The sequence below is a fragment of the Phyllobates terribilis genome, unplaced genomic scaffold (genome assembly GCF_046119375.1).
Source record: "Phyllobates terribilis strain yellow unplaced genomic scaffold, ASM4611937v1 Scaffold_2__4_contigs__length_985480577, whole genome shotgun sequence".
Lineage (NCBI taxonomy): Eukaryota > Metazoa > Chordata > Amphibia > Anura > Dendrobatidae > Phyllobates > Phyllobates terribilis.
This window is the reverse complement of record NW_027362762.1, coordinates 436,724,580-436,749,215: the sequence shown is the minus strand read 5'-3', so window position 1 is coordinate 436,749,215 and position 24,636 is coordinate 436,724,580. Positions and strand designations below refer to the sequence as shown.

The 24,636-nt window shown below is 39.9% G+C and overlaps 1 protein-coding gene across 5 annotated transcripts in view; it reads left to right on the top strand.

Moving 5' to 3' along the window:
* NHS (NHS actin remodeling regulator) overlaps window positions 1-24,636 on the top strand; it is a 266,748-nt gene that overhangs the window by 227,351 nt on the left and 14,761 nt on the right. For 3 of the 5 annotated variants that reach the window (XM_073665383.1, XM_073665386.1, XM_073665385.1), the window contains exons 2-7: window positions 1,663-1,815; window positions 6,881-7,011; window positions 8,869-8,931; window positions 13,676-13,865; window positions 19,852-19,983; window positions 21,263-24,193. In XM_073665383.1, the coding sequence (XP_073521484.1) occupies window positions 1,663-1,815; window positions 6,881-7,011; window positions 8,869-8,931; window positions 13,676-13,865; window positions 19,852-19,983; window positions 21,263-24,193 (3,600 nt within the window). Of the gene's footprint in view, window positions 1-1,662; window positions 1,816-6,880; window positions 7,012-8,868; window positions 8,932-11,721; window positions 11,885-13,675; window positions 13,866-19,851; window positions 19,984-21,262; window positions 24,194-24,636 lie in introns of those variants that run through there. The other 2 variants (XM_073665384.1, XM_073665387.1) reach the window with 2 other exon arrangements.

The following is a 24,636-nucleotide window of genomic DNA, read 5'->3' as shown; positions in this document are numbered from 1 at the left end:
CTCTGACACATGAATCCATTTTATATATATGTTTGTGTGTGCATACAGGGTGCAGGGGCTGTAGTCACGCCAAGGCCCCGGAGCATAAAGTGACATTTACACTGCAAGATAATCGTGAATAAGGGTTGTTAGAACTGCTCCTTTCTTGATTATCTTGCTATTGACATAGGCTGTAAATCACCCATTGAACGAGTGAAGAATCATCTTTGTTAGAGCCCCGTCACACTTAGCGACGCTGCAACGATCCCGACAATGATACGACCTGTCAGGGATCGTTGCTGCGTCGCTATGTGGTCGCTGGTGAGCTGTCAAACAGGCAGGCTCACCAACGATCAGGGGAGCAGCGACATCGTGGAAAGAATCTTTCCACGATGTCCTGCTCCTGGTTACCAGCCTGCTGAAGCAGGAGCAGGCTGGTAACCATGATAAACATCGGGTTACTAGGGGCACACTTGCACCTAGTAACCCGTTGTTTATCATGGTTACCACTCTGCTACGGTGAGCGGGAGGTTACCGCTCACTTTAGCAGGCTCGTAACCATGATAAACAGCGGGTTACTAAGTGCGCGTGTGCCCCTAGTAACCCGATGTTTATCATGGTTACCAGCCTGATCGCTGCTCCCGCTGGTCACACACAGCGATGTGTGCTGACCAGCGGGAGGGCAACGACCAAAAAATGGTCCAGGACACTTTGCAGCGATCAGCGACCTCACAGCAGGGGCCTGATCGCTGCAAAGTGTCACACATAGCGACATCGCTGGTGAGGTCGCTGTTGCGTCACCAAAACCGTGACACAGCAGCGATCTCGCTAGCGATCTCGCTAGTGGTGGATCCTACTGTGTAAACAGGACTCGTGTTAGAGAGAACAATGGCAGTCTATTCGCACTGAGCAATCTATTACAGATCACTCAGTGCGCATCGTTTACTTTGGTCTGCCTGTGTAAACAGGCACTTAAGAGACCAGCAGTTAGTCCATGTAAATGGACCCTAAGATGGTCAAAAAGTTTCCTTTGACCCATGTGAGAAAACTAATACGATTAAAGGGGTTGTCCGATCCAAATTGATAAGTTTGCAGTCACTCTGTGTGACTGCGGACTTATAAATCCCCCCTGCACACGCACTGTGCGCTGCAGGGATTTACCGTTTTCTGAGCCGTGACCGGAGGGTATGTATGAGTTATACATACTTCCGGCCAGTAGGCCTCTAGTCGGCCATGCACACTAGATGGCTGCGTCACTAGCCGTGACGCGGCCTCGCTCAATACAAGTGCATGGAAGCGAGGCCTCGCCTGGCTCTGGCCAGGAGTATGTATAATGCATACATACCCTCCGATCACGGCTCAGAAACTGGCGAATCCTCGCAGCGCACAGTGCGAATGCTGGGGGGATTCATAAGTCTGCAGTCAAACAGAGTCACTGCAGACTTATTGATTTGGACCGGACAAACCCTTTAAAGACCTGTGACAGTTGGCGGCTCTATGAGATATGTTCCATAAGGGCTTGCAGTCACACCAGTGTGTATATACAGTATATGTATGTGTGTGTGTATTATAACTTGCAGGTACAATATTGTAAATAATACGAGGTGCGTCTTGAATTGTATGTGGCACACTTAAAATGTCCTGAATAAGTCAATAATAACTGTCTCATTCTTTTTTTCACAGCCGTCTCAAACCTGGATGCAGAGAGCAAGCTCAATGTTTATTACAAGACATCCTGGCATCAGCAGAGGAATATTTTCTTGCCTACCACTAGACCCCCTTGTGTGGAGGAGTTGCACCGCCATGCCAAGCAAAACCTGCGTGCCCTCCGGAAGGGTGAGCTACAGTTTTAATGATTCAAAGTTAAATTTATGTTGTATGAGACTGACGACTTCAGTCACTGATAGGACCGCCCACTTGACTGAAAAGCCAAGAGTGAGCAGATTTATGGATGAATAAAACACAGGTTAAATTGAATATTTTCCCACAAAACTATGTATCAGGATGCTCAGCTGCTGCCTGCAGACTGGACTGCATTTCCAGTGTGACCTTTCCCCTTTAGGGGCCTTTTACATAGGGTGATAAAATCGTCCAAATGATCGATGACAAGTTGATCACATCAAGAGTGCAGAAAATGAACGATCATACAAACATCGCATTAGCAAAAAAATCACAAAATTATTGTAAACAAGCACTGATCAAATGCTATACTGCCGATCAGCCCTCATTTATCTTCCCTTACCAAATAACCCTAGGTGATAACAAAATGTTTTTTACTTGGTTTAGCTCACACAGAGAAGATTTCTGTGAGGGCTTTTAGTTTCTACATCTATTTATGCTATATACTTTGTAAATGGTTGTGCAGATACTCAAAGCCCTTGAAAGGAAGCTTGTTAGCTTGCCTGATATGTATGTTTTAGCAGCTGATTGTATTCCTAATAAAATAATAATTCTAAACCATCTTTTCTTAGAAATGTGCTTGTGTTGTCCCTTTGTTACTCCTCCTAAAAATGTATAACTTAAAGCAACAATTGAGAGCTACCATTCTGCTGGTCAAAGTAGTATGTGCCAGCACACTATAACGCTGTCCAGTCAGTGCTGGCCTTCTAACATAGATAATGAAAATGCCGTTTTGTCTTTTTATTAATATATTAATTAATATATAATATATTAATATATTTCTAGGAGGAATAACAGAGGAACAACTCAATGCAGACATCTAAGAAAATGTGCTCGAGAATTAACTCTAGGGAAATATAATTTTTACTGAAACATACGTCAGGAGAAACATGTAGAAAAGCTATAACATATATGAATATTTGCCTCCAAAAGCGCTTGTATTCTAAAGAACTGGTTTAGGAGTACCAATAAATACTTGATTTTGAAGATATCACTTCCTTTGGGACAGGTCTTGTTGTCAGCTAATGTAGAATCAACAGGTTCTTGAGCCTAGTCCATATTCTTGGTATGCACCGCAGTTTGGCAAAACCAAACATGGTGTAGTATACACAATGTTAAAGAGGTTGTCCACTACTCAGAAAACCCCTTCTGAATCTCTAACTTTCCACCGAGTAAAATAACAACACCTATACTCACCGCCACTCCGGCAGTGTTGACACTATCTCTCTCAGAGCTTGCGTGACATAATAATATCACACAATCCCTGTGGCCCATCAGTGCTGGTTTCACTCTCCTCTCCTACAGATGTAATTGACATCCGGAGATAGTGGGAGAGCAGTCGCAGCTCTCACTTCCTCCAGATGTCAGATTTGTCAAATGAGAGGACAATGAAGACAGCTCTAATTGGCCGCAGGGATTGTGTGACATAATAAGGTCACTTGAGCCCCGGGAGAGCCAGTGCCGACACCATTGCATCGAATGTGAGTATAAGTGTTGCTATTTTACAAGGGGTAATTGAGAAGGGATTGAGAAGGGGTTGTCTGAGTGGGGGACAACCCCTTCAATGTTTTGTTTTGGTTGCAAGTTGGGAGTTTTCCCAAGGCCGCACGTTTGCGATTTGCAAACGGGTAGTATAGCTTCTCATCCACTTCTCTTCCATACCTACAAACATGTACAATCTATCTTCTCATCCATTGCTCTCAATGTTCTGTTGAGAGAAGCCGATAAGAATTCAGTTGGCACGTGACCGCAAGTATGCAAATCACAAACTTTCAGTCACGTGATAACCGCTGAAACCGGCAACCGAAAATTTGCACTGGGCTGAGCAACTCTTTTAGTCTCTATGGGCCTGAAGGGGTAATTATATCATAAACATGTGGCTTCCATGCCTGTGCTTTATAGCTGCTATAAAAGCTTTATGTTGCAGAGGCATTTTTTCTTTCTCAGTGAAGTCATGTACAAAGTGTAATGTTCCTCTGACACTGTAAAAATTCCACCAGCCTATCTAGTCTCCTGTCTATAAACAGCCATAAATCAAGGGCGGAAGAGAAAAAGAGATCTGTGAAGAATGACTCTAGTTTATTAATTGGAAGAAAAGGGTTAACCGAGGCTGAATTGCAATTTATTTGGCATAATGAATAAAAAGGGAACACTAAGCACTTGGGGACATTTAGGCTAATATGATGAGTGGGTCCATCACAACATCAGTTATACTTAAGAGGGAAGATACATTGCTGCAATATACCGTAACTGTTTTTTCCACAATATTTTTTGGATTATTTCCTGGGTTTAGTGGAATATTTACATTGTACAATGTGTTGTTTAGCATCTTTATACTTTAAATTACAATATTTATAGTACAGGTTTATACTTTATATTACAGTCATGGACAAATTCTGGGTCAAATCACTAGGAACATTTCATCTGCTGAAAGAAGACCTTTCACCAGTTTTAACATGCAAAACTGCCCACACCATGAAATAGTTAGTGGCTACAGAGCTGAATAAAATATATTTTTTAATTTCTCATTTCCATTGTGGAAATATAATATATTTATGCTAAACTTGTAAAGTTTAGATTCTAATTCATGCTATTGACGCGCCCCCTGGGCCGTGTGTGCACGCGTGTGGGTTACCCGGAGCCGGGTCTCTGGGGGTTGTAGTCTCCGTGGTGGCGACCCGGTCCCGTGTCTGAGGGTGGTCAAACCAGTGGCAGTCTTTATAGGGTTTTTGTGGTTTAATGTCTGACTACGCCACCCGTGGATTGCGGTCAGGGTGTACCGCCGCTGCGAGGCAGTCCCCTGAGGCTGGTGTGGTGTGCGCAGCTAAAGATGGGATAACTCCCCACGGGAAGAGTATGGCCTCAGGGCAGGGAATGTGGATGATGGGAGTGATGGTGCGCGGGCGTCCCAGTACTAGTAGTGCTGCATGCGGTGAGAAAGCAGGAACGACTCAGAGTCTTTGCAGTGCAGTTCAGGGTCTTTACTGATGATATTAAGGCCGACCCTCCCGGGAGTACTGGCTAGCATAAGGGGCCTGGTCAGTCTGCGAGCAAGCAGGAGTTCCCCTGGCCAGGTGGAGTTGTAGGCCTCCCCGTCTATCTGTACTCTTCCTGGCTACCTTGCTGTAAGCGAGTGGAAGTAGCCCACGTCCCTGAGTATAAAGTGTGGTGCTCACCCGTATGGCTGGTGACTTGGGGCCTTCTGATAGCCTCGGCTCCTCAATGGCGGTGCTGGTCCCTTCCTTGTGACTGAGCCTCCGGGCTTCTTTGACCAGAGGACCTGAAATCCCCTGCCGGCTGGTTTCTGCTGCTGGACTTAGAGGTTCCCACAGCCTCGGACTCCATTGTCCGGTAGTAGTCTCTTCAGCCAGGACGAGCAATATCTGCTGCCAGTCCCTGGCACTCGGCTCCTGCTCCTACAGAGCTCCTAGCTGTTTCTCGCCCTGTGTCTGGAACTTCACTCCAGGCTCTGACTGTCTAATCCCGCCCCAGACCCAGTTTATAAGGGCAGATTCCTCCCCTCCCAGGACTGGGCAGGAGGTGTTGCATGCTTAAAGGCTCCTGACCAGGAAACCTCCCACTTGCTCCCAGACGTAATATTTCTATTACTGTGGTAACCAGACCCCTGGGGTGCCACACTATGACCAAGGGGATATTAGCAGAGATTCTTCTCTGGGGGTCATGTTTTTTCCCTTGCATGACGTTGAGCAATCTTAAGTATGAGGCGTCATGCAGGATGAAATAAAAAGAACAAGCTTCCAGAGAAGGTCAGACCCGGCTTTCTCTGTGTGCTATGGAAAGACATGTAATCACACACAGCCATGGTCTCCTCAGTGATCTAACTTCTGGCATATGTGTAGACTACAGCAGAGCAGGGGTATGTGTCATTACAAACACCTCTTGCAGCTTTTATGTCAGGGCAATTAATATAGGGGAAGGGGGAGTAGAGCATAGCTGACAGTTACCTGAGATGAATGTTTCAAGAGGTTTTTGGAGTGAAATACAGTATATCTCTACTCTACTCCCACCCCCCACACACACTGAGTGCTATGAGGTGAAAGTTGCAAGATGTGTTTGTAATGACTCATAGCTCTGCTCTACTCTACACAGTGGATGCCAGCAGTGAGATCACAGAGGAGAGCAGGGCTGTGTGTCCTTACATGTCTTTCCATATCTCCTCATACTGGTGTGCCAGACCTGGCATGTCACTCTCCACAAGGAGAAACCTTACCCCTTAGACCACATATCATGCAGAGGAAGCCAGGTTTGACCTTGCTTGGGAAGCTGTGTTCTTTTTTCTCACTGCATGATACCTTCTGCTTATGATTGGAGAGTGTCATGCAGGAGAAAAATTAACCCACCCCAGAGATGAATTTATGCTAATAACCAATTGGTCTAAATGAAAATTATAACGTAAATTTTACAAGATAATATTTCTACAACGGAGATAAGAAATTAAAAAATAAAAATAATGTTACTTGGCTCTGCAGCCACTATTTCATGTTTTTTAGATGAACAGATTTGCTATATCGGGGTATACGCAGCAGACAGGACCATATACCCTTTGTTTTATATATGGCCTATATATGTAATTAAATGGACAAACAATTGCTTTACTCTTAAATACATTATGGCACTTTAGATAGTCTTTAAAGATAGTTTAGATTTTCCTAAACAAAAGATAAGTGCTTGTTCATTACATTCAAGAGAGCCATTTTCAATTTTCATATAAGACTATGGATGTAAGAAAAACACATATTTCTGGTTAATTATTAGTGTAATCATTAGACTTTACATACTTTGAATTCCAACTTTAGATGGTTTGTCAAACAACTCTGAGGCTTGTCTGCCATCTTGTGGAAAAGAGGAACACCAACATACTAAATTTATTGTGTAGTCATATTTAGCACACTTGTTCAGCTCATGCTGTCCCCATAGGTTTTCCAGTGATTTAACAAATATTTCTAACGCTAACTCACATTTTACTCTTTTTCATAAACAGAGCAGCGGGCCCGAGCAGATAACCGAGAAAGACGATTCATGGGCTCGGTTTTTGCTGCACCTCCATTCCCTTCATATCCAGCAGCTCATACTATAAAGAGACGTGAAGTAAAGGAACGACAACCTGTACCAGTAAGATCTCGTCTAATCTTTATGTCAATATATAATTGTCAATCAATTTCGTTTGGAAGCAAGACAACACTACTGCATTGTTTGGGGTAAAAGAAAAACAAACTAAATATATTATATGAAATGGTTTTTATAAAATAAACTAGTTATGAGCGAATCTACTGAAATTCTAATTCAGCAGTTCTTTTGAGTTTGGCCATGAAATTCAATTTGCATTAAATTATTGCATGTAAATAGAATGTACATTATTAGGCTCTAAGGTCTCACCAGACTCCAGAGTATAATAAACAAATGTTAAAAATAATAAATAAATACAACTTATACTAATCTAACCCTCACCGGTCCTGGTCTGGTCCGGTCATCTTCTTAAGTTTGATCACTGATACGTTCTTCACTGGGCAATCTTCAGCATCTTCTGGCACCCGGCATTTTAAGTGTCACCTGATGCTCGGCTTCTCAGGTGCTTCCTGCTCTAACTAGGCAAGGACATCATGACATCAAGATCTAGTCAGTACAGGAGATGCCCAAAGATGGCCTAGGTGTTTTTTTATTTTTTTATTACCCTTTTCTGCAAAATGACAGCTAGCCACTATTTTGCTGGATTGACATGAATTAGATGTAAAAAAATTGGATGCGAACTTGATTTGCCTCAAATTGATTTGCTTATCTCTAAAAGATACTTAAAGAAGTTGTCCACTAATTTCACATTGATGCCCTATCCTGTGGATAGGGCATCAATGTATGATTGGCCGGGGTCCCGCACCCGGCACCCTCGCCGATCAGCTGTTATTGGTGCTTACCTGCGGTGCTTGGCCGTCAAGTTGCAGTGGCCGGCACTTGTTACTGCACATCTGCTTCCTATTCAATTCAATGGAAGGCAAATCATCGAGTCCACTACTGAGTTTCTGCCACCATTCACGCTGTTAGTTATTGGCTGCAGCATTGACATCATGTCGGCAGTGGGGCAGCCAATCAGGGAGCTTAACAGCTGCATATACAACGCCCCACATAATGCAGCTGAGCTGACTGATTGCCTGCTGCACTGTCAATGTGACGTCAACAAAGCAGCCAGTAGCTCACAGCGGGAGCAGTGGCGGAGACTCAGCTCCCTGCCCACGGAGAGTGAGTAAAGAGTGATTTGTTGTTTTATAACAAACTGATCCCAAGGACCAGGATTTTTTTCAACTACTTTAGGTTTATTATGATCAATTTTGACATAAACAGGAAAAACTGATACACTGTGTTATGTCTAGTGCAAAGCATGAGGGGCGGTTTATGACATGTGGAAGCCTGAACTAGGATTAACACAGTGTATCAGAATTGTATAAAGATAATATGGTAAAAAAAACAACTAAGGGTACCTCTTGAAGCTCATCAAGAGAATGCCAAGAGTGTGCAAAGCAGTCATCAAAGCAAAAGGTAGCTACTTTGAAGAACCTAGAATATAAGACATATTTTCAGTTGTTTCACACTTTTTTGCTAAGTATATAATTCCACATGTGTTAATTCATAGTTTTGGTGCCTTCAGTGTGAATGTACAATTTTCATAGTCATGAAAATACAGAAAAATCTTTAAATGAGAAGGTGTGTCCAAACTTTTGGTCTGTACTGTATATCAGTATAACCTACGGTGTGTGCAACTGACAACCCCATAGTGTAACTTTGCCAATAGTCACTGAACATTTTATTTACACCTTCCTACAATTATTTACATATCACTGATTCACAATCATTTTCTTTTCCTTCATTTTATGCATGTTTTTTACTTTTAAGTTGTAAGATTATTTTGTTATTTGATTTACCATACTTTTGTTACCATTTGTGCATGCTTTTAATGTTTCCCACATTTTATGTTCCTAGTTTAACAGAACCCGTCCGCCCTCCCCCACTGAATGTTGCCATTTGACCCCATGGAGTAGAAAGGTATTGGAAAGATGAAGTGTCCTTCTGTCCTAGTCCTTCCTACTGGCCTCACTCTATCCCTCTTTTTATTACCTCTTTCTGCTTCTGTAACTACTTGTACTTCCTTACTAATCCTTCTTCACCTGATTAAATATGAAAATGAAGCTCTGAAATTATACTCTAGTCAGGTATTTGAACATGTACCATTATCTGATGTAAAAAAAAATTCTTTTCAATTTACCCAATCTCTCAACTGGGCTGAATAAAAAATAATAAAAACTAAAATTAATAAATAAACCGTAAGAAATAAAAAAATGATATATTGGATGATCCAATCTTTCAACTAGGATGAATAAAAAATAATAAGAAATAAAATAAGAAATAAAACATAAATAAAAAAAATGATATATTGGATGATCCAATCAATGTTTCAACTAGGATAAATAAAAAATAATAAGAAATAAAACCTAAGAAATAAAAAAAATTATATATCGGATCATCCAATCTTTCAACTAAGATAAATAAAAAATAATAATAAATAAAATAATACATATAACATAAGAAATAAAAAATATATATATTTTTTATCCAATCTTTCAACTGTGATAATAAAAAATGAGAAACAAAAGAATGATATATGGGACGATCACAGAAGCAAATATTTGAGTTTAACACCCTTAGGTTCTGAAGGACTTTTCCAAAGAAATCTTACCGTATAGTTTAGCTCTGTCCTTTTGATCCAAAAATAAATTATGGGGATTGTATATTTGCTGATTATTATAATATTAATATAATGTATTTAGTGTAAGTCTTCATGGTCTCATTTGTAGTTGATTGATCCCACCATGGTCATGGCTAAAATGGACAGGTATGCACTAAGTAGGTTTCTCAGTGCATATATCTGTGATGCTTTACTAGATGCTATGACGGTATATATACAGTTGAAACCAGAAGTTTACATACACTATATAAAAAGACACATATGCATGTTTGTCTCAATATCTGACATGAAATCAGAATAAACCTTTCTCGTTTTAGGTCAGTTAGGATTACCATAATTTTTAATATTTGCCAATTGCCAGAATAATGAGAGAGAGAGAATGTTTTAAGGAATTTTTATTACTTACTGCAAAGTCAAAAGTTGACACACACTAAGATTACTATGCCTTTAAACAATTATGGACTGCCCATATGATGATGTCATGTGTTTGGAAACTTCTGTTTTTTTGGCAACATCTGAGTTAATTAGAGACATGCCTGTGGATGTATTTTAATGCACACCTGAAACACACTGCTTCTTTGTGTAGCATCATGGGAAAGTCTAAAGAAATCAGCCAAGATATCAGGAAGATAATTGTGGGCTTGCACAAGTCTGGCTCATCATTGGGTACAATTTTAAGATACCTGAAGGTGCCTCGTTCATCTGTACAAACAATTATACTCAAGTACAAACAAGATGGGAATGTCCAGCCATCATACCGCTCAGGAAGGAGATGGGTTCTGTGTCCTAGAGATGAACGTGCTTTGGTCCGACATGTGCATATCAACCCAAGGACAAAAGCAAAAGACCCAGTGAAGATGATGGCGGAAGCTGGTACGATTGTGTCAATAACCACAGTGAAATGAGTACTGTATCAACATGGGCTGAAAGGTCACTCTGCCAGGAAGAAGTCATTACTCCAAAAAATATATAAAAAAGCCAGATTAATGTTTGCAAATGCACACAGGAACAAAGACCTTCATTTTTGGAGACATGTCCTGTGGTCTTATGAAACTAAAATTTAACTTTTTAGGCAGAATGACCATTGTTATGTTTGGAGGAAAAAGGGAGAAGCTTGGAAGCCTAAGAACACCATCCCAACTGTGAAACATGGGGGTGGCAGCATCATGTTGTGGGGTTGTTTTGCTGCAGGAGGGACTGGTGCACTTAACAAAATAGATGGCATCATGAGAAAAGAAGATTATGTGGCAATACTGAAGCAACATCTCAATACATCAGCCAGGAAGTTAAAGCTTGGGCGGAAATGGGTCTTCCAAATGGACAATGACCCGAAGCATAGTGCCAAAATGGTAACAAAGTGGCTTAAGGATAACAAAGTCAATGTTTTGGAGTGGTCATCACAAAGCCCTGATCTCAATCCTATTGAAAATTCATGGGCAAAGCTGAAAAGGCCGGTGCGAGCAAGACAACCTACAAACCTGGATCAGTTACACCAGTTCTGTCAGGGGGAATGGGCCCAAATTCCGACCAACTATTGTGAGAAGCTTGTGGAAGGATATCCCAAACGTATGACCCAAGTCATTCAGTTTAAGGGCAATGGTACCAAATACTAATGAAATGTATGTAAACTTTTGACTTTGCAGTAAGTAATAAAAATGCCTTAAAACATTCTCTCTCTCATTATTCTGGCATTTGGCAAATATTAAAAATTATGGTAATCCTAATTGACCTAAAAAGGGAAAGATTTATTCTGATGTCATGTCAGATATTAAGAAAAACATGCATATTTGTATTTTATATAGTGTATGTAAACTTCTGGTTTCAACTGTATGTATAGTATAAGACCCTTCTCTGAAGATAATCTGCATCTTCTGAATCTATATGGAATATTTCTGGATTCCACATGCGGAGGCGACTCAGTATTAGATGTTGGCTGCTTATGGACACAGTGATGCAACCATACTAGATGTCAGGTCACTACACACTTGTTGTCCAATGATCCTTTGTATTTCGGGGAAGGAATTCGCAATGAATTCCAGTCTTTTCCTTTTAGTGTGCTGCAAACTTTCCCCCCATGTTACCTAGGAAACAAAGTCTTTTGTACTTGAAGTTTGTATGAGCTATTCATGTCTGCTGGGAATGGACACAAAAGCTGCAGTTGGAGGAGGATAAAGATGTAGGTCTTCCGGCAAAGTTAGCCTAAAATCACATTTTATGTGTTATTTAGTTGTGTAACCTGGAAATATTGTAGAGGTAAGTGTCAATATGGATTACTTAACTCTCCCTTCATGTGTCCTCCCCTGTGAAAAGTAGAGATTTGTTAGCTGTGATTACGAGCAAACTATGGAGAGACCATAAAAATGATAGTCGCCAAAAAGCGAGAAGTCTTTGTCACGTGATAAAAATAAACAATGGAGAGTAATTACAATCCAAAGACAAGACTTATGTTTAATTTTGATGCTTTTTGAACTTTACATAGAAATGAGACTTATGTGCAAGAACCAAATTTGACTAATAGGAAACACAGATCTCAAGAGATAAAGTATTTTCTTTTTACATTTTGTTTGCTTCATATTTTTTATTCTATCTTGTGTTGTCCCTGTTTTGCTTTCCTATTATATCGATATATATTCCTATGTTGCCTGCGTTTATAGACTATGGATTGAATGTATAGATTATTTTGTTTCCATAGCATACATGTTTATTAATATTACTTATATGTATTTTAGTATCTCTTCAAATGGAAGGGTGTGATGTAATTTAAAAACTGTAGTGACCTAAAACTAAATATATCATTATATTTTTTTTTTGTCAGGTGTAAAAAATATATTTTTATATTCAGTTCCTTCACCCAAGGATGAATTTGTTTTGGATAAAATTACCCTCAGTAGCCTATTCTTCAAAGTATAGGACAATTTACTGAAAAGGGCAAATCTTAAAAACATACCAGAAAAAAACAGCCATACTTATCAACAACTAGTCACAATACCAATACACTGCAGGATGCAGCTAGGCCCCATGATAAAAGGCGAAGGCAGCACTGATACAAAATCAGATAAAACAACCACTCACACACCTAACAATCATCAGATGGTGGTTGCCTAGTATTGTAAATGCACACAGATCAGGCGGCAGTCACACATATGTGTGCCTGGCTTACAGCCTATTAGTGACACCCATATTATTAGATTAGGCGGGCTGTCGAGCACTCTATAAGTGCACCTCACAAGGACAGACATCCCAAGTCCCCCCCCACCAACACTACAGGGCTCGACTCCACCCTAGAAAAGATGAACAAAATAAAAAAGTGGTATCGGTTGATATTTCGGTCAAAATGCGCAAACTAGCAATGCGCGTCAAGGGTCCCCATTATGTTACGAGTTCCTATACTAAAAAATGTAAACAATTCACTGAAAAAGACATGAAATCCACAAAAACATCACAGAAAAAAATCAGATATACTTACATATACCTGGTTACAGTATTAATGCACTACAAGATGTAGCCAGCCCCAATGATAAAAGCCAAAGGTCATGGAGGGGGTGGTTGTCTAATATTATAAATGCACATGTATAAGACTTGTATAGGGCACCAGTCACACAGATACGTGTAGTGCACCATGTTGGCTTACAGCTTATTGATCACGCCCATACTATTAGATCAAGCAGGCTTACCCAGCACTCTATAAGGGCACTGAACAGGGACAGACATCCCTCTGCTTTTTATAATGGGAGCTTGATGCATCCTATTGTGATCAGGTATTGGTAAGTATGGCTGCTTTGCTCTGTGATGTTTTTAAGAATGCGCAGAGAGGGGAGCACTGAAGAATCAATGGTAGGGGATGGATTTGTTACTGAGCATGGCTCCTTGCTATGCTTCCCTCTTACTACTTCAACCACCAATGAAAGTGTGAATAAAGAGAATGGGAAACTGAGTGTAATTTTAATCAGAAACTTGTTTAATTGACTCACTAAAATGACTTTGCTCTGAATTTATTACCTATATCTATTTCTCTTTTGAAATAACAAATGTATTTTTTGACAGGCCCATCCACCTCAGGAGGAAGATGATATGGGTTTAGGAGAGAGGCCAAAATATCCAATTCCTAATGTTCCATCTACATTGGATAAACAGACCAACTGGAACAAAGTATTACCTCTCCCCACCCCTGAGGAGAAGATGAAGCAGGAGTCGCAAGTGATCACATCTTGCATTATCCCCATCAATGTTTCTGGTAGAGTGCAATACTTTAAAGACTTTTGTAAAACTGTCCTAATTCTTAAACTGGCAATGGTAGACATTGAGGGCTTGCTAGAATAGGGCATACAGATAGGTGCTGTTTCTAAAGGAGTTTGGTACTGAAAGGCATGTAATACTCACACAGAAATACTGATGACAATATAGTCTACATCTCCTTACAAAATCTTCCCATTAGATCCAAAATACTGCACGCTATGGTCATAACTATACTTCTATGAGGTACAGCAGATATGGTGAGATTTATTATATTGTATTCCACCACTATTGTATAGAATATTGTAGATTGCAAATTAGTTCTCCGGAAAGAAAGCTGTCTCTCTAGTAGTATAAATGGAAGTAGCTACTCTATAAAACAATGCCTGACCCTTTAACAAGCATTACAACATAACTAAGGCTATCCACTTTGGTATAACACTGGTTTGGCTAATATCCAAAATCATGTTGCAAGGCTTGTTAAAGGTTTTGATATGGACTAATAGAAAAAACCCCAGTAATTGTTAGTTGCTTTTAACTGCCCCATTCATACAACACAGCTGTTCTTGCTGGCCTTGCCATCAAGCCAAGCACATTTTGAAGACCATGCCTTTTTTTTTTACTATTCACACATTTACATGTTTACACGCCCCTTTATCACACATAAGTCGACAATTAACTAACACTAACCAAAATTAAAAGGCACATTAGCTTGTCCTCTGCAGTCCTATGTAACACCCCAGATAACGTCTGTTACATTTTATGTAATCAGTGATAACTCTGAGTACATATAATGCAGCAGATGACAGATGACCACAGATAACACAGTGATAACAGATAATGTAGTAGATTTTACCTGCAATCCCATGGAACTCCAAGGATAATACAGTTAGAACTCCCTAAATTAAAATCATATAGTAGATGTCACCTGCAGTCCTATGTAACACCACAGATAACACAGTGAGAACTGAGTACAGATAATGTAGTAGATTTTTCCTGTAGTCCTATGTAATACCACAGATAACATCGTTGTAACTTTTCTATCTATGTTTCTCTGCTCCGCTATAGATAGAACCATTCTACCGTTCTATACTACACAGTAGATGCAGTGATCATTGCTGAGAGCGGGGCGTGTTCTTTTTCCCCCTGTATGATGCCTCTTGTTTATGATTGGTCAATGTCTTGCAGGAAACAAAGTACATGCCCCCAGAAAAAAAATCTTTGGTAACATCCTGTTGGGTTTATTATAAATTATAACCTAGACTTTACAAATTTACGCCACTAGACTTTACAAATATGTACGCCACAGAGAGGAAAAACAAAAGCGTTTTACTCAGCTCAGCAGCCACTATCCCATGATGTACCCAGTTTAACATGATCAAACTGGTAAAACAGCTTCTTTAAAAGTATAGTTCCTCTTTAAATTTGTGACCATTCATATACATTAATGCAGTGATACCTGCTGCGGAGAACTCCATTTCCTGTATTTAGATTTAGTAGATATAGTGCATCTCTAATTATGAAAGAATATCCTCTTTTACATTTAATTTTGTTTTAACATGAGCGAATAGGGACTTGTGGTGTTTACAACCAGCATTTCTAGATCATTCAATTAACACAACAAAAGCAGTCATTGAAATGAAACATAATAGGAAGTAAGTTACAAAATCATCTGATCGTCACATGAACGCTCTTAACAAAATGATGCAGTTTTATGTGTTCGAGCCATTCTGTCAAAATGTTGTCTGGTGCTGTAGGAATGTAATCTTATCTACCAAAGCAGCTGCAAGGTAGGGACAGTTACCATACATCGTCTGATAGCAACCAGTTAATGGTATATGGGCTGTAAAAGTTATTTTCACTGCTTGCAGAAATATTCCCAAGCCTTGTCACTTTAAGATCTTATTTTCATAGTACTTCTTACTTATCACTCATTCATATACCATTGTCTTACGCATACTTTGAAAAAGGTGTGCAAAGAAAAACTATTAACTATTATGGTCTAACAATCTCATCTCTGTGATACAAAGACATGAGGTTACAGAATATTTACTAGATTACATAGTTATTCCATTTGCTGGTAAATAATAATGAATAAATGGTTGACAAATATATGACAGTTGGAATATTCTATATGTGTATACCATAACAGGCTGAATCTACTGGTCATAAAAATGCAGATATAATATATCTGAGATTATCAAATACATACTGGTAATATTAATGCCCTAAGTACTGGTGAAAAGTATGTTTGTAATATATGGTAATTTATTGAATACCAAAATCCAGAACATGTCAGAATTAGAAGACAGCACTTCATTATTTTAATACTTCTAATATTTTATTAAAGACACATGTGCATCAATTCAGATATCAAGGTAACGTTTCAGGCTGTTATAAAGCCCTTCATCAGGCTCATTCAAACAGGACATTTTTTTGAGTTACCAATAAAACGTCTAGTGAAGCTGCTTTTGACTTCAAATCTATGTAAAAGGATGGCCAGATTTAGGACATCTCAATACCGGTAGGAGTCCTCACATATCTGCTTTTTTAACATTTCTAATTGACGAGTGAGGAAAATACAACTGAGATTACAATGAAATAGTAGAGAATGTAAACTTCAGTTTCTTATATATGTTTTCATATACTCATTCATTTAAACTAACATAATTTTTCCTAAACTATGCATTCTTTAATACCCCTCACATTGGTGATACCTAGTGACAGCCAGAAGAATAGAAAAAAGCATTACGCAGATTTATTGTGTCATTGTGCCAGCACTAATATGCCCTTACAACATGAAGAACGTAACTGATGCATGAACAGAACAAGATGAAATGCCATTTCTAGCATAAACCTTAGCACATTGCTAATTTAAGCTGGCCAGTGTTACTTGCAGGAACTTCTAGAACTGAAGAAGGAAGAGTTGAAATCTCAGTTTAGTTTTTTCTTTTTTTTTCTTCAATCCTGTAAAAGGAAAAGGAAACAGGTGGTTAATACATGAACCACGGGCAGCATGAATCAGAAACAGGCTCCATAATTATAAATACAGTCATGGCCAAAAGTGTTGGAAACTTTGAAATTGTTCCAGAAAATGAAGTATTTCTCCCAGAAAATTATTGCAATTACATATGTTTTGTTATACACAGGTTTATTTCTTTTGTGTCTGTTGGAACAACACAAAAAAACAGAAAAAAGGCGAATTGGACATAATTTCACACAAAACCCCTCAAATTGTTGACACCCTCAACTTAATATTTGGTTGCACACCTTTTGGAATAAATAACTGCAATCAATTACTTCCTATAACCATCAACAAGCTTCTTACACCTCTCAACTGGAATTTTGGACCGCACTTGCAAACTGCTCCAGGTCTCTCATACTTGAAGGGTACCTTCTCCCAACAGCAATTTTAAGATCTCTCTAGAGGTGTTCAATTGTATTTAGATCCGGACTCGTTGCTAGCCACTTCAGAACTATCCAGCACTTTGCTTCCATCCATTTCTGGATGCTTTTTGAAGTATGTTTGGGGTCATTGTCCTGCTGGAAGACTCATGATCTAGGACGCAAACCCAGCTTTCTGACACTGGGCATTACATTGCGACCCAAAATCCTTTGGTAATATTCAGATTTCATGATCTCTTCCACACAGTCAAGGCACCCAGTGTCAGAGGCAGCAAAACAACCCCAGACCATTTTTGAACCTATGTTTGAACCTATGTTTAATTGTAGGTACTGTGTTCTTTTATTTGTAGGCCTCATTCTGTTTTTGGTAAACAGTAGAATAATGTGATTTACCAAAATGCTCTATCTTGGTCTCATCTGTCCACAAGACGCTTTCCCAGTAGGATTTTGGCTAACTCACGTACATTTTGGCAAACTGCAGTGTAGCTTTTTAATGTCTCTGTGTCAGCAGTGGGGTCCTCCTGGGTCTCCTACCATAGCATTTCATTTCATTCAAATGTCGATGGATAGTTTGCGCTGACACTGATGCACACTGAGCCTGCAGGACAGCTTGAATTTCTTTGGAACTTGATTGGGGCTGTTTATCCAAAATTCGGACTATCCTGTGTTGCAATCTTTTATCAGTTTTTCTATGCCGTCCACGTTCAGGAAAATTATCTACAGCGACATGGGTTGTAAATAGTGATGCGCGAACGTGCTCGGATAAGTTATTATCTGAGCACACTCGAGTCCTTCGACCCGAGTATCTTCGGCGTGCTCGTCAAATATGTTCGCGTCCTGTGGCTGCATGTCTCGTGGCTGTTAGACAGCCACAACATATACAGAGATTGCTTGTTTGCTATGCAATCCCTGCATGTGTTGTGGCTGTCTAACAGCGCGAGACATGTAGCCGCAGCGACGAGAACATATTTCACGAGCACGCCAAAGATTTTTGGTTAGGCCTCGAGCATGCCCAAGCACTTTTGCGTCAACTTCTCCCCTTTTTATCTGGTTTCAGGTTTGATTTTCATATTGCCCACACCTGTTACTTGCCACAGGTGAGTTTGAACGAGCATCACATGTTTGAAACAAAGTTGTTTACCCACAATTTTGGAAAGGTGCCAACAATTTTGACAAGTCCATTTTTGGGGTTTTGTGTGAAATGATGTCCAATTTGCCTTTTGTCTCAGTTTTTTTTTGTGTTGTTTCAATACACAAAGGAAATAAACAAACATGTATATAACAAAACATGTCTAATTGCAATAATTTTCTGGGAGAAATACTTAATTTTCTGGAACAATTTCTAGGGTGCCAACACTTTCGGCCATGACTGTACCTTGTTTTACTCTGAAATGCTGCAGCACAAACATAGATATTTGTAATGCTTGAGCCTGCCTCTGATTCATGTTGCACGTGGTTTGGATAGCATGCCTCACCTGATAGGTTCCATTTAAAAAGTACCACATACAAATCAGTGGTTGTCCACTTCTGATCTAAGGAAAAGGTTGCAAAATTAAAGGGGTTGACCAGTTTTAGGGTACAAGTCTGCAGTCAGCCTATGTGACTGCAGACTTCTGAATACTCACATCGCGCGCACTACGCGCTGTGAAGATTCTCCGATGCTGGCATCGGGAGTGGTGGGCACGTGACCACAAGTATGTGATTTGCATACACGCGGTCATGTGCTGACTAGATGGGCAGGGCCTAGCTCAATGCAAATGTATTGAGCAAGGCCGGACATGTCTAGTCGAAATATAGCCTGAAGTATGCAAACCGCTCCAAGTGCTGGCAACTGAGAATCCTCGCAGCTCGCAGTGCACGCAATGTGAGGATTCAGAAGTCTGCAATTATATAGATTGACTCAAGACTTGTACCCTAAGGCCAGACACCCCCTATAATGTTTGATCACTATATATTTATTGTAACAAGAGTTGTAAGAATAGATGCCCCAGAATTGTTTTTTTTATCGGGATCTGCATAAATGTAAGGGTATAGTATGGGTACATAGCAGTCGATGCTGTGTAATACTTATGCACTGTGGATCCATATACATGGAATCTTATATGCTGTGTTTTTTTTTCAAGGATTTATTTATGGATACTGCAGTTCCTACTATTATGTGCTTTTGGAATGCACGATAATGATATATTTTTTATGAATCTTGATGCGTATATGCAGTGTTTTCGTGCGGAGTTTTAGGAATTTCCCCAAAAGGCTGAATGCTTTAATAGCTTTGAAATATATTAAAATACTAATTATAATAGAGAATAATAAGTGGATATATCATAATGAAAAGTGATTATCAGTTGCACATGTCCAGAACAATCCAGCCTCAGAATGGATTACCAGATCATCGAGCATCCACTCTACTTTTAAAGAAATTAGAGTAATAGTAAAATTTTGACTTTATGATCTTAGAGTCAGTAACTCCAGTGGGTTTTAGTTGAGAAGACACCACTCTTCTTGGGTATATACCATTACAGTAATATGGTACGTTAAGCAATTTTTATCAAGAATTAATGAGTAATTCTGTTCCTTTTCAGGTGTTGGGTTTGACAGAGAAGCAAGCATACGCTGTTCCCTAGTTCATTCACAATCAGTTCTGCAGCGTAGACGGAAATTGAGGAGAAGAAAAACAATATCAGGAATTCCGAGAAGAGTACAACAAGAAATAGGTTTGAATTTGAATTTAGCATTTTGAAACAAATGGCAAGTAGGGAAAGATGCTTGTTAGATGTCAGCCTAAATTAAAGGGGTTCTCCAAAAAGTGATCCAAGATGGCCACAATGATTTATATCAAGCTGCAACCCTTCCTAGTCATGCTATACCATGGCAAAACGCTACTCGAAACACGTGCCTCAACTGTCAAGCTGACCAGAAGCATCGTGAACAGGCTTAACTTATCTGCTCACTCAACCTGACACAGAGTGGGCTTTTTTCCTTCTGCTCTGTGTCCCATTGCAAACCTTTCAGGCTGATTGAGCAGAGAAGAAGTCATGCTAGTTAATGATGCTCCTCAGCCAGACAGTCAAGACACATGTCCAGAGAACCATTTCTTTAGGCTGCAAACCAACCTAAAGCATACCTAGGACGGTTTAATGGGTGACATTGACTATCTTGGATTTCTCTGGTCATGTAAAATAACGCTATTAACCTGCAGATATGGGGTTAATCTGCAGGTTAATAGAGTTCTGACACCGTGCGGCACCCACACTAAGAGCCCCGTTGCCTTCAGGAGATTACCTTAATTCCTTCTGGCAGGCTTGCTCTTCCAGTCATAGGTGCGGAACCGGCACGGGTTGAGCCACCACTCAGTGGATAGAGAGTGGCGATTGTAACCGGGCCCCGGCACTGACTGACTGAATGACATTGAAACCTGGGACTAGTAAAATAAACTGGGGCCAGCTCCCCTGCCTCATTCAAATATAATAAAATTCATATGATGAATGAGGTGGAACCGAACGGACAACATAAGCTATATACCCATGTATCAATTTGAAATAATGCCCCATTTTTTGAAACCCAATTGCAAAAACGATCTTAGCCCCAATTATCTGCATTTGAGTAAAAAAATATTGGCCTGAAAAGTGGACAACCCCTTTATCTAAATTCAGATCGCCCATAAACGATAAATGTCTGGGTGGTCCGAGTTACTCTGCAGTGACATTCTAAAACATCACTGCACTGCATCACTGCAGACACCTGCACGCAAGTAAAGTACAGTGCTTGATTCCATTGAATCCTGTTATAAAAAACTTGTAACCTCATAAATAAAACTTGGTATTAGTCCTGTATCTCCCTTTGTGTGCTGATATAAAATTAAAATAACATGAGGAAACCAGGCAAGGTCCAGCTTTCTTACACTGTGTTCACACTTTCAGAATTTAGAGCAGATTTATGTTGCGAAATCAGCTCAACAAATCTTCTATTGTAACGCTGTTTTTTTACTTTCAGATTCAGATGAGTCTCCTGTGGCACGAGATCGTAATGTTATAGTTCATAACAACCCTGATATTGCAAATTCTGCAAATAGAAGATCTGGAACTCGAGATACAGAGTGCCAAACTGAAGACATTCTCATCGCTGCTCCCTCAAGGAGAAGAATCAGAGCTCAAAGGGGCCAAGGTGTTGCATCACTCTCTCATTCTGCAGGAAACATTGCAGCACTATCTGAGTCTGGAGACCAAATGTTCACCACAACAGTGTCTAATCGAATTCGTTCTCGTAGTCTTCCTAGAGAAGGTGCTAGAGCAAGCAATGAACATGACTGTGTTCCATCTACAACTTATAAAGATGACTGCTACATAACTTCAGAGAGGTCACTTAAGAATAAGGAAGACAGCTTAAGTGGTCAGTGCTCCCCAGAACACCAGTCTCTAGGCTTAGCATATTCTCACCATAGTCCACCTTTAGAGAGAGGTAGATCAAGGCTATCAAGAATGGCAGATTCAGGCAGTTGTGATATTTCCTCAAATTCTGACACATTTGGAAGCCCTGTTCACTCAATTTCTACTGCTGGAGTGTTATTGAGTACACACATGGATCAGAAAGATGATCATCAGTCATCAAGTGGAAACTGGAGTGGAAGCAGTTCTACATGTCCTTCTCAGACATCAGAAACAATTCCACCAGCAGCCTCTCCTCCACTGACTGGGTCTTCACATTGCGATTCAGAGTTATCTCTAAACACTGCTCCCCATACTGGTGAAGATTCTAATATCTTTACCATTGAGCAATACAATGACGACCACTTGGACAACATAAGAGCCCACAGGGCCAGCTCCTTTACATCGACAGTTGCAGATTTACTTGATGATCCAAATAACAGTAATACAAGTGACAGTGAATGGAATTATCTTCACCATCACCATGATGCATCATGCCGTCAAGATTTTAGCCCACAGCACATAAAGGGAGATGGCCTTGGCTCCCCAAGTTTTACTAGTATGGGCACATATGATAGTTTTCTTGAAAAGCCAGCATCAGAGAAAGCGGATACAGGTTCTCATTATTCGGTGGACACTGAAGGATACTATACCTCCATGCATTTTGACTGTGGTCTCAACAGTAACAGGAGTTATATTTGTAACTATGCACAGTCAGGGACTGAGAATGACCAAGAGATAGGTATTTCTTCCATGAGTTCAGACTGTGTTTGGCAACGTTATATAGATCACAGAAGACAAGAAAGACAGAACATCTCATTTAAGAAACCAAAGGCAAAGCCGTCACCACCAAAACGAAGCTCATCTTTGAGACTTTCTGATAATCACAAAGATGTTTCTGACATGAAAGAACCAAAGATAACCAGTGGACAGCAAGTGCTTCACACCTCCAGGGAAATGATGCTGCCACTTGAGATTTCAAATACACCTTCAAGAACAGAAAACTTTTCTCCACCAAATCAACAGGACATTTCATGGGTCGATCAAGAAGAAGATGATTCAAGGAGTACTCAATATATCGCTCCAGAAATTCCATCATTTAAAGAAGAAGGAGGTGAACAGCATCACTATGCAGATCTGTGGCTCCTCAATGACTTGAAATCAGGTGATCCTTATAGGTCTTTATCAAACTCAAGCACTGCTACGGGAACAACTGTCATAGAATGCATCAAGTCACCAGAAAGTTCAGAGTCACAAAATTCACAGCCTGAATCTCGAGCCACGACTCCTTCCCTTCCTTCAGTCGAGAATGAGTTTAAATTAGCCTCACCAGAAAAGCTGGCAGGGCTAGCATCACCTTCTAGTGGTTACTCAAGCCAATCAGAAACACCTACTTCATCCTTTCCAACTCCTTTCTTTTCGGGACCATTGTCACCTGGAAGTGGCAAAAGAAAACCAAAGGTCCCAGAAAGGAAGTCCTCTTTACAGCATCCATCGAAATGTGGAAATATTTTTTGGGGCAAAGAAATAGAACTTCCAGCTATACCTCCTACACATCTTGACCTAAGTGCTCTTCATGTCTTGCATAAACCATTGCCATACAGACCACAAGTACATGCTTTCAGTCATATCAATCAAAATTTGCCAGAGGATGAACTTAATCCAAATTCATCACCTGCCCTTGCCATAACACCTTCAGTGCTGAAATCTGTTCATCTTAGAACAGTCAACAAGCAAAGCAGGGAGTCCAAACACAAAGAATGCACTAACATATTATGTACCCAAGATCCTACAATAATTGTGGAGAGTTATCCTCCTGAAAAAACAAGTTTGCCAGCGCCAAGGAAATCAATATTACGCCAGTTCTCTACGGAGGAATCTATGCTACCATATATTGATGCATCACCAGTTGACTCAAGCCCAGAAATGTTTTTTCAAGGAAGTGCTCTCTTTACTGGACATGGTTTATACAAACCAGAAGTGACGGCACCTTTAGTTAGCAGAGCTAAAGAAGCTGAGCCAGAAAAACATCACAAATATCGGGCTGAAGATATTATAGAAGAAACTATTTTCACTGCACAACCAGAAACCATTACAAAATATGTACAAGATTACTCTGCCAATATTATTGATGTTGCTACTGAACAAAGGAGTCATTCTCAAGAGGAAGGGCAACTCAAAGCAGAACAAGAGCCACATATACATTGTGAACCAATAACCATATCCGAATCTGTCAAAAGAACTAAAATCGGAGTAGATGAGAAAGACAGAACTCCTGAGGTGTCTCCAATGCCAAGCAATGAGCCTGACATAAGCAACAATGACAAAGTGCCTGGAAATACTCTCAGCTTTGAATCAGAGATCTCAACTTTACATCCACTCAGTGACGAATGTCCAGAGCAGGAATTTGAAACTGTATCAGGTATTCCAACCAAAAGTGCCTCAGAGGACAGCAAGATGGAAGACACATTGGAAGGCATTGATGACGCCTCATGGAAAGGTGGGTTTCCATTAAATAACTTTGCAATTACAGTTGTCCAGGATTAAACAATTGATGACCGATCCATTGGATAGCTCATCAATAGAGATCGGTAGGAGTCAGCTGAAATCTGCTTTGGAGAATAGGCGATAAATAGCAGTACTCCGCAGCAGCCATTAAATAATATACAGAGCCCCACCAATCTTATATCGATGACCAATCCAGTTTGGTCCTCAATTGTTTAATCCCAGATAACCCCTTTAAGTTTAATAGCTCTATATTAGAGCCACTGTTAAACATTATGAGATTTTAATTGTAAGATCACAAGATGCCCTGAAAAGAGCTTTGAAAATTTTGAGAAGGAAAGTAAGAGGAATTTCTTCTAGTTTGCCACTTTAGTTTTGTTGCATTGTTTTAATGTGTAAATATTAATACAAAAAAAATCTAATTTAAAACAAAGTTAT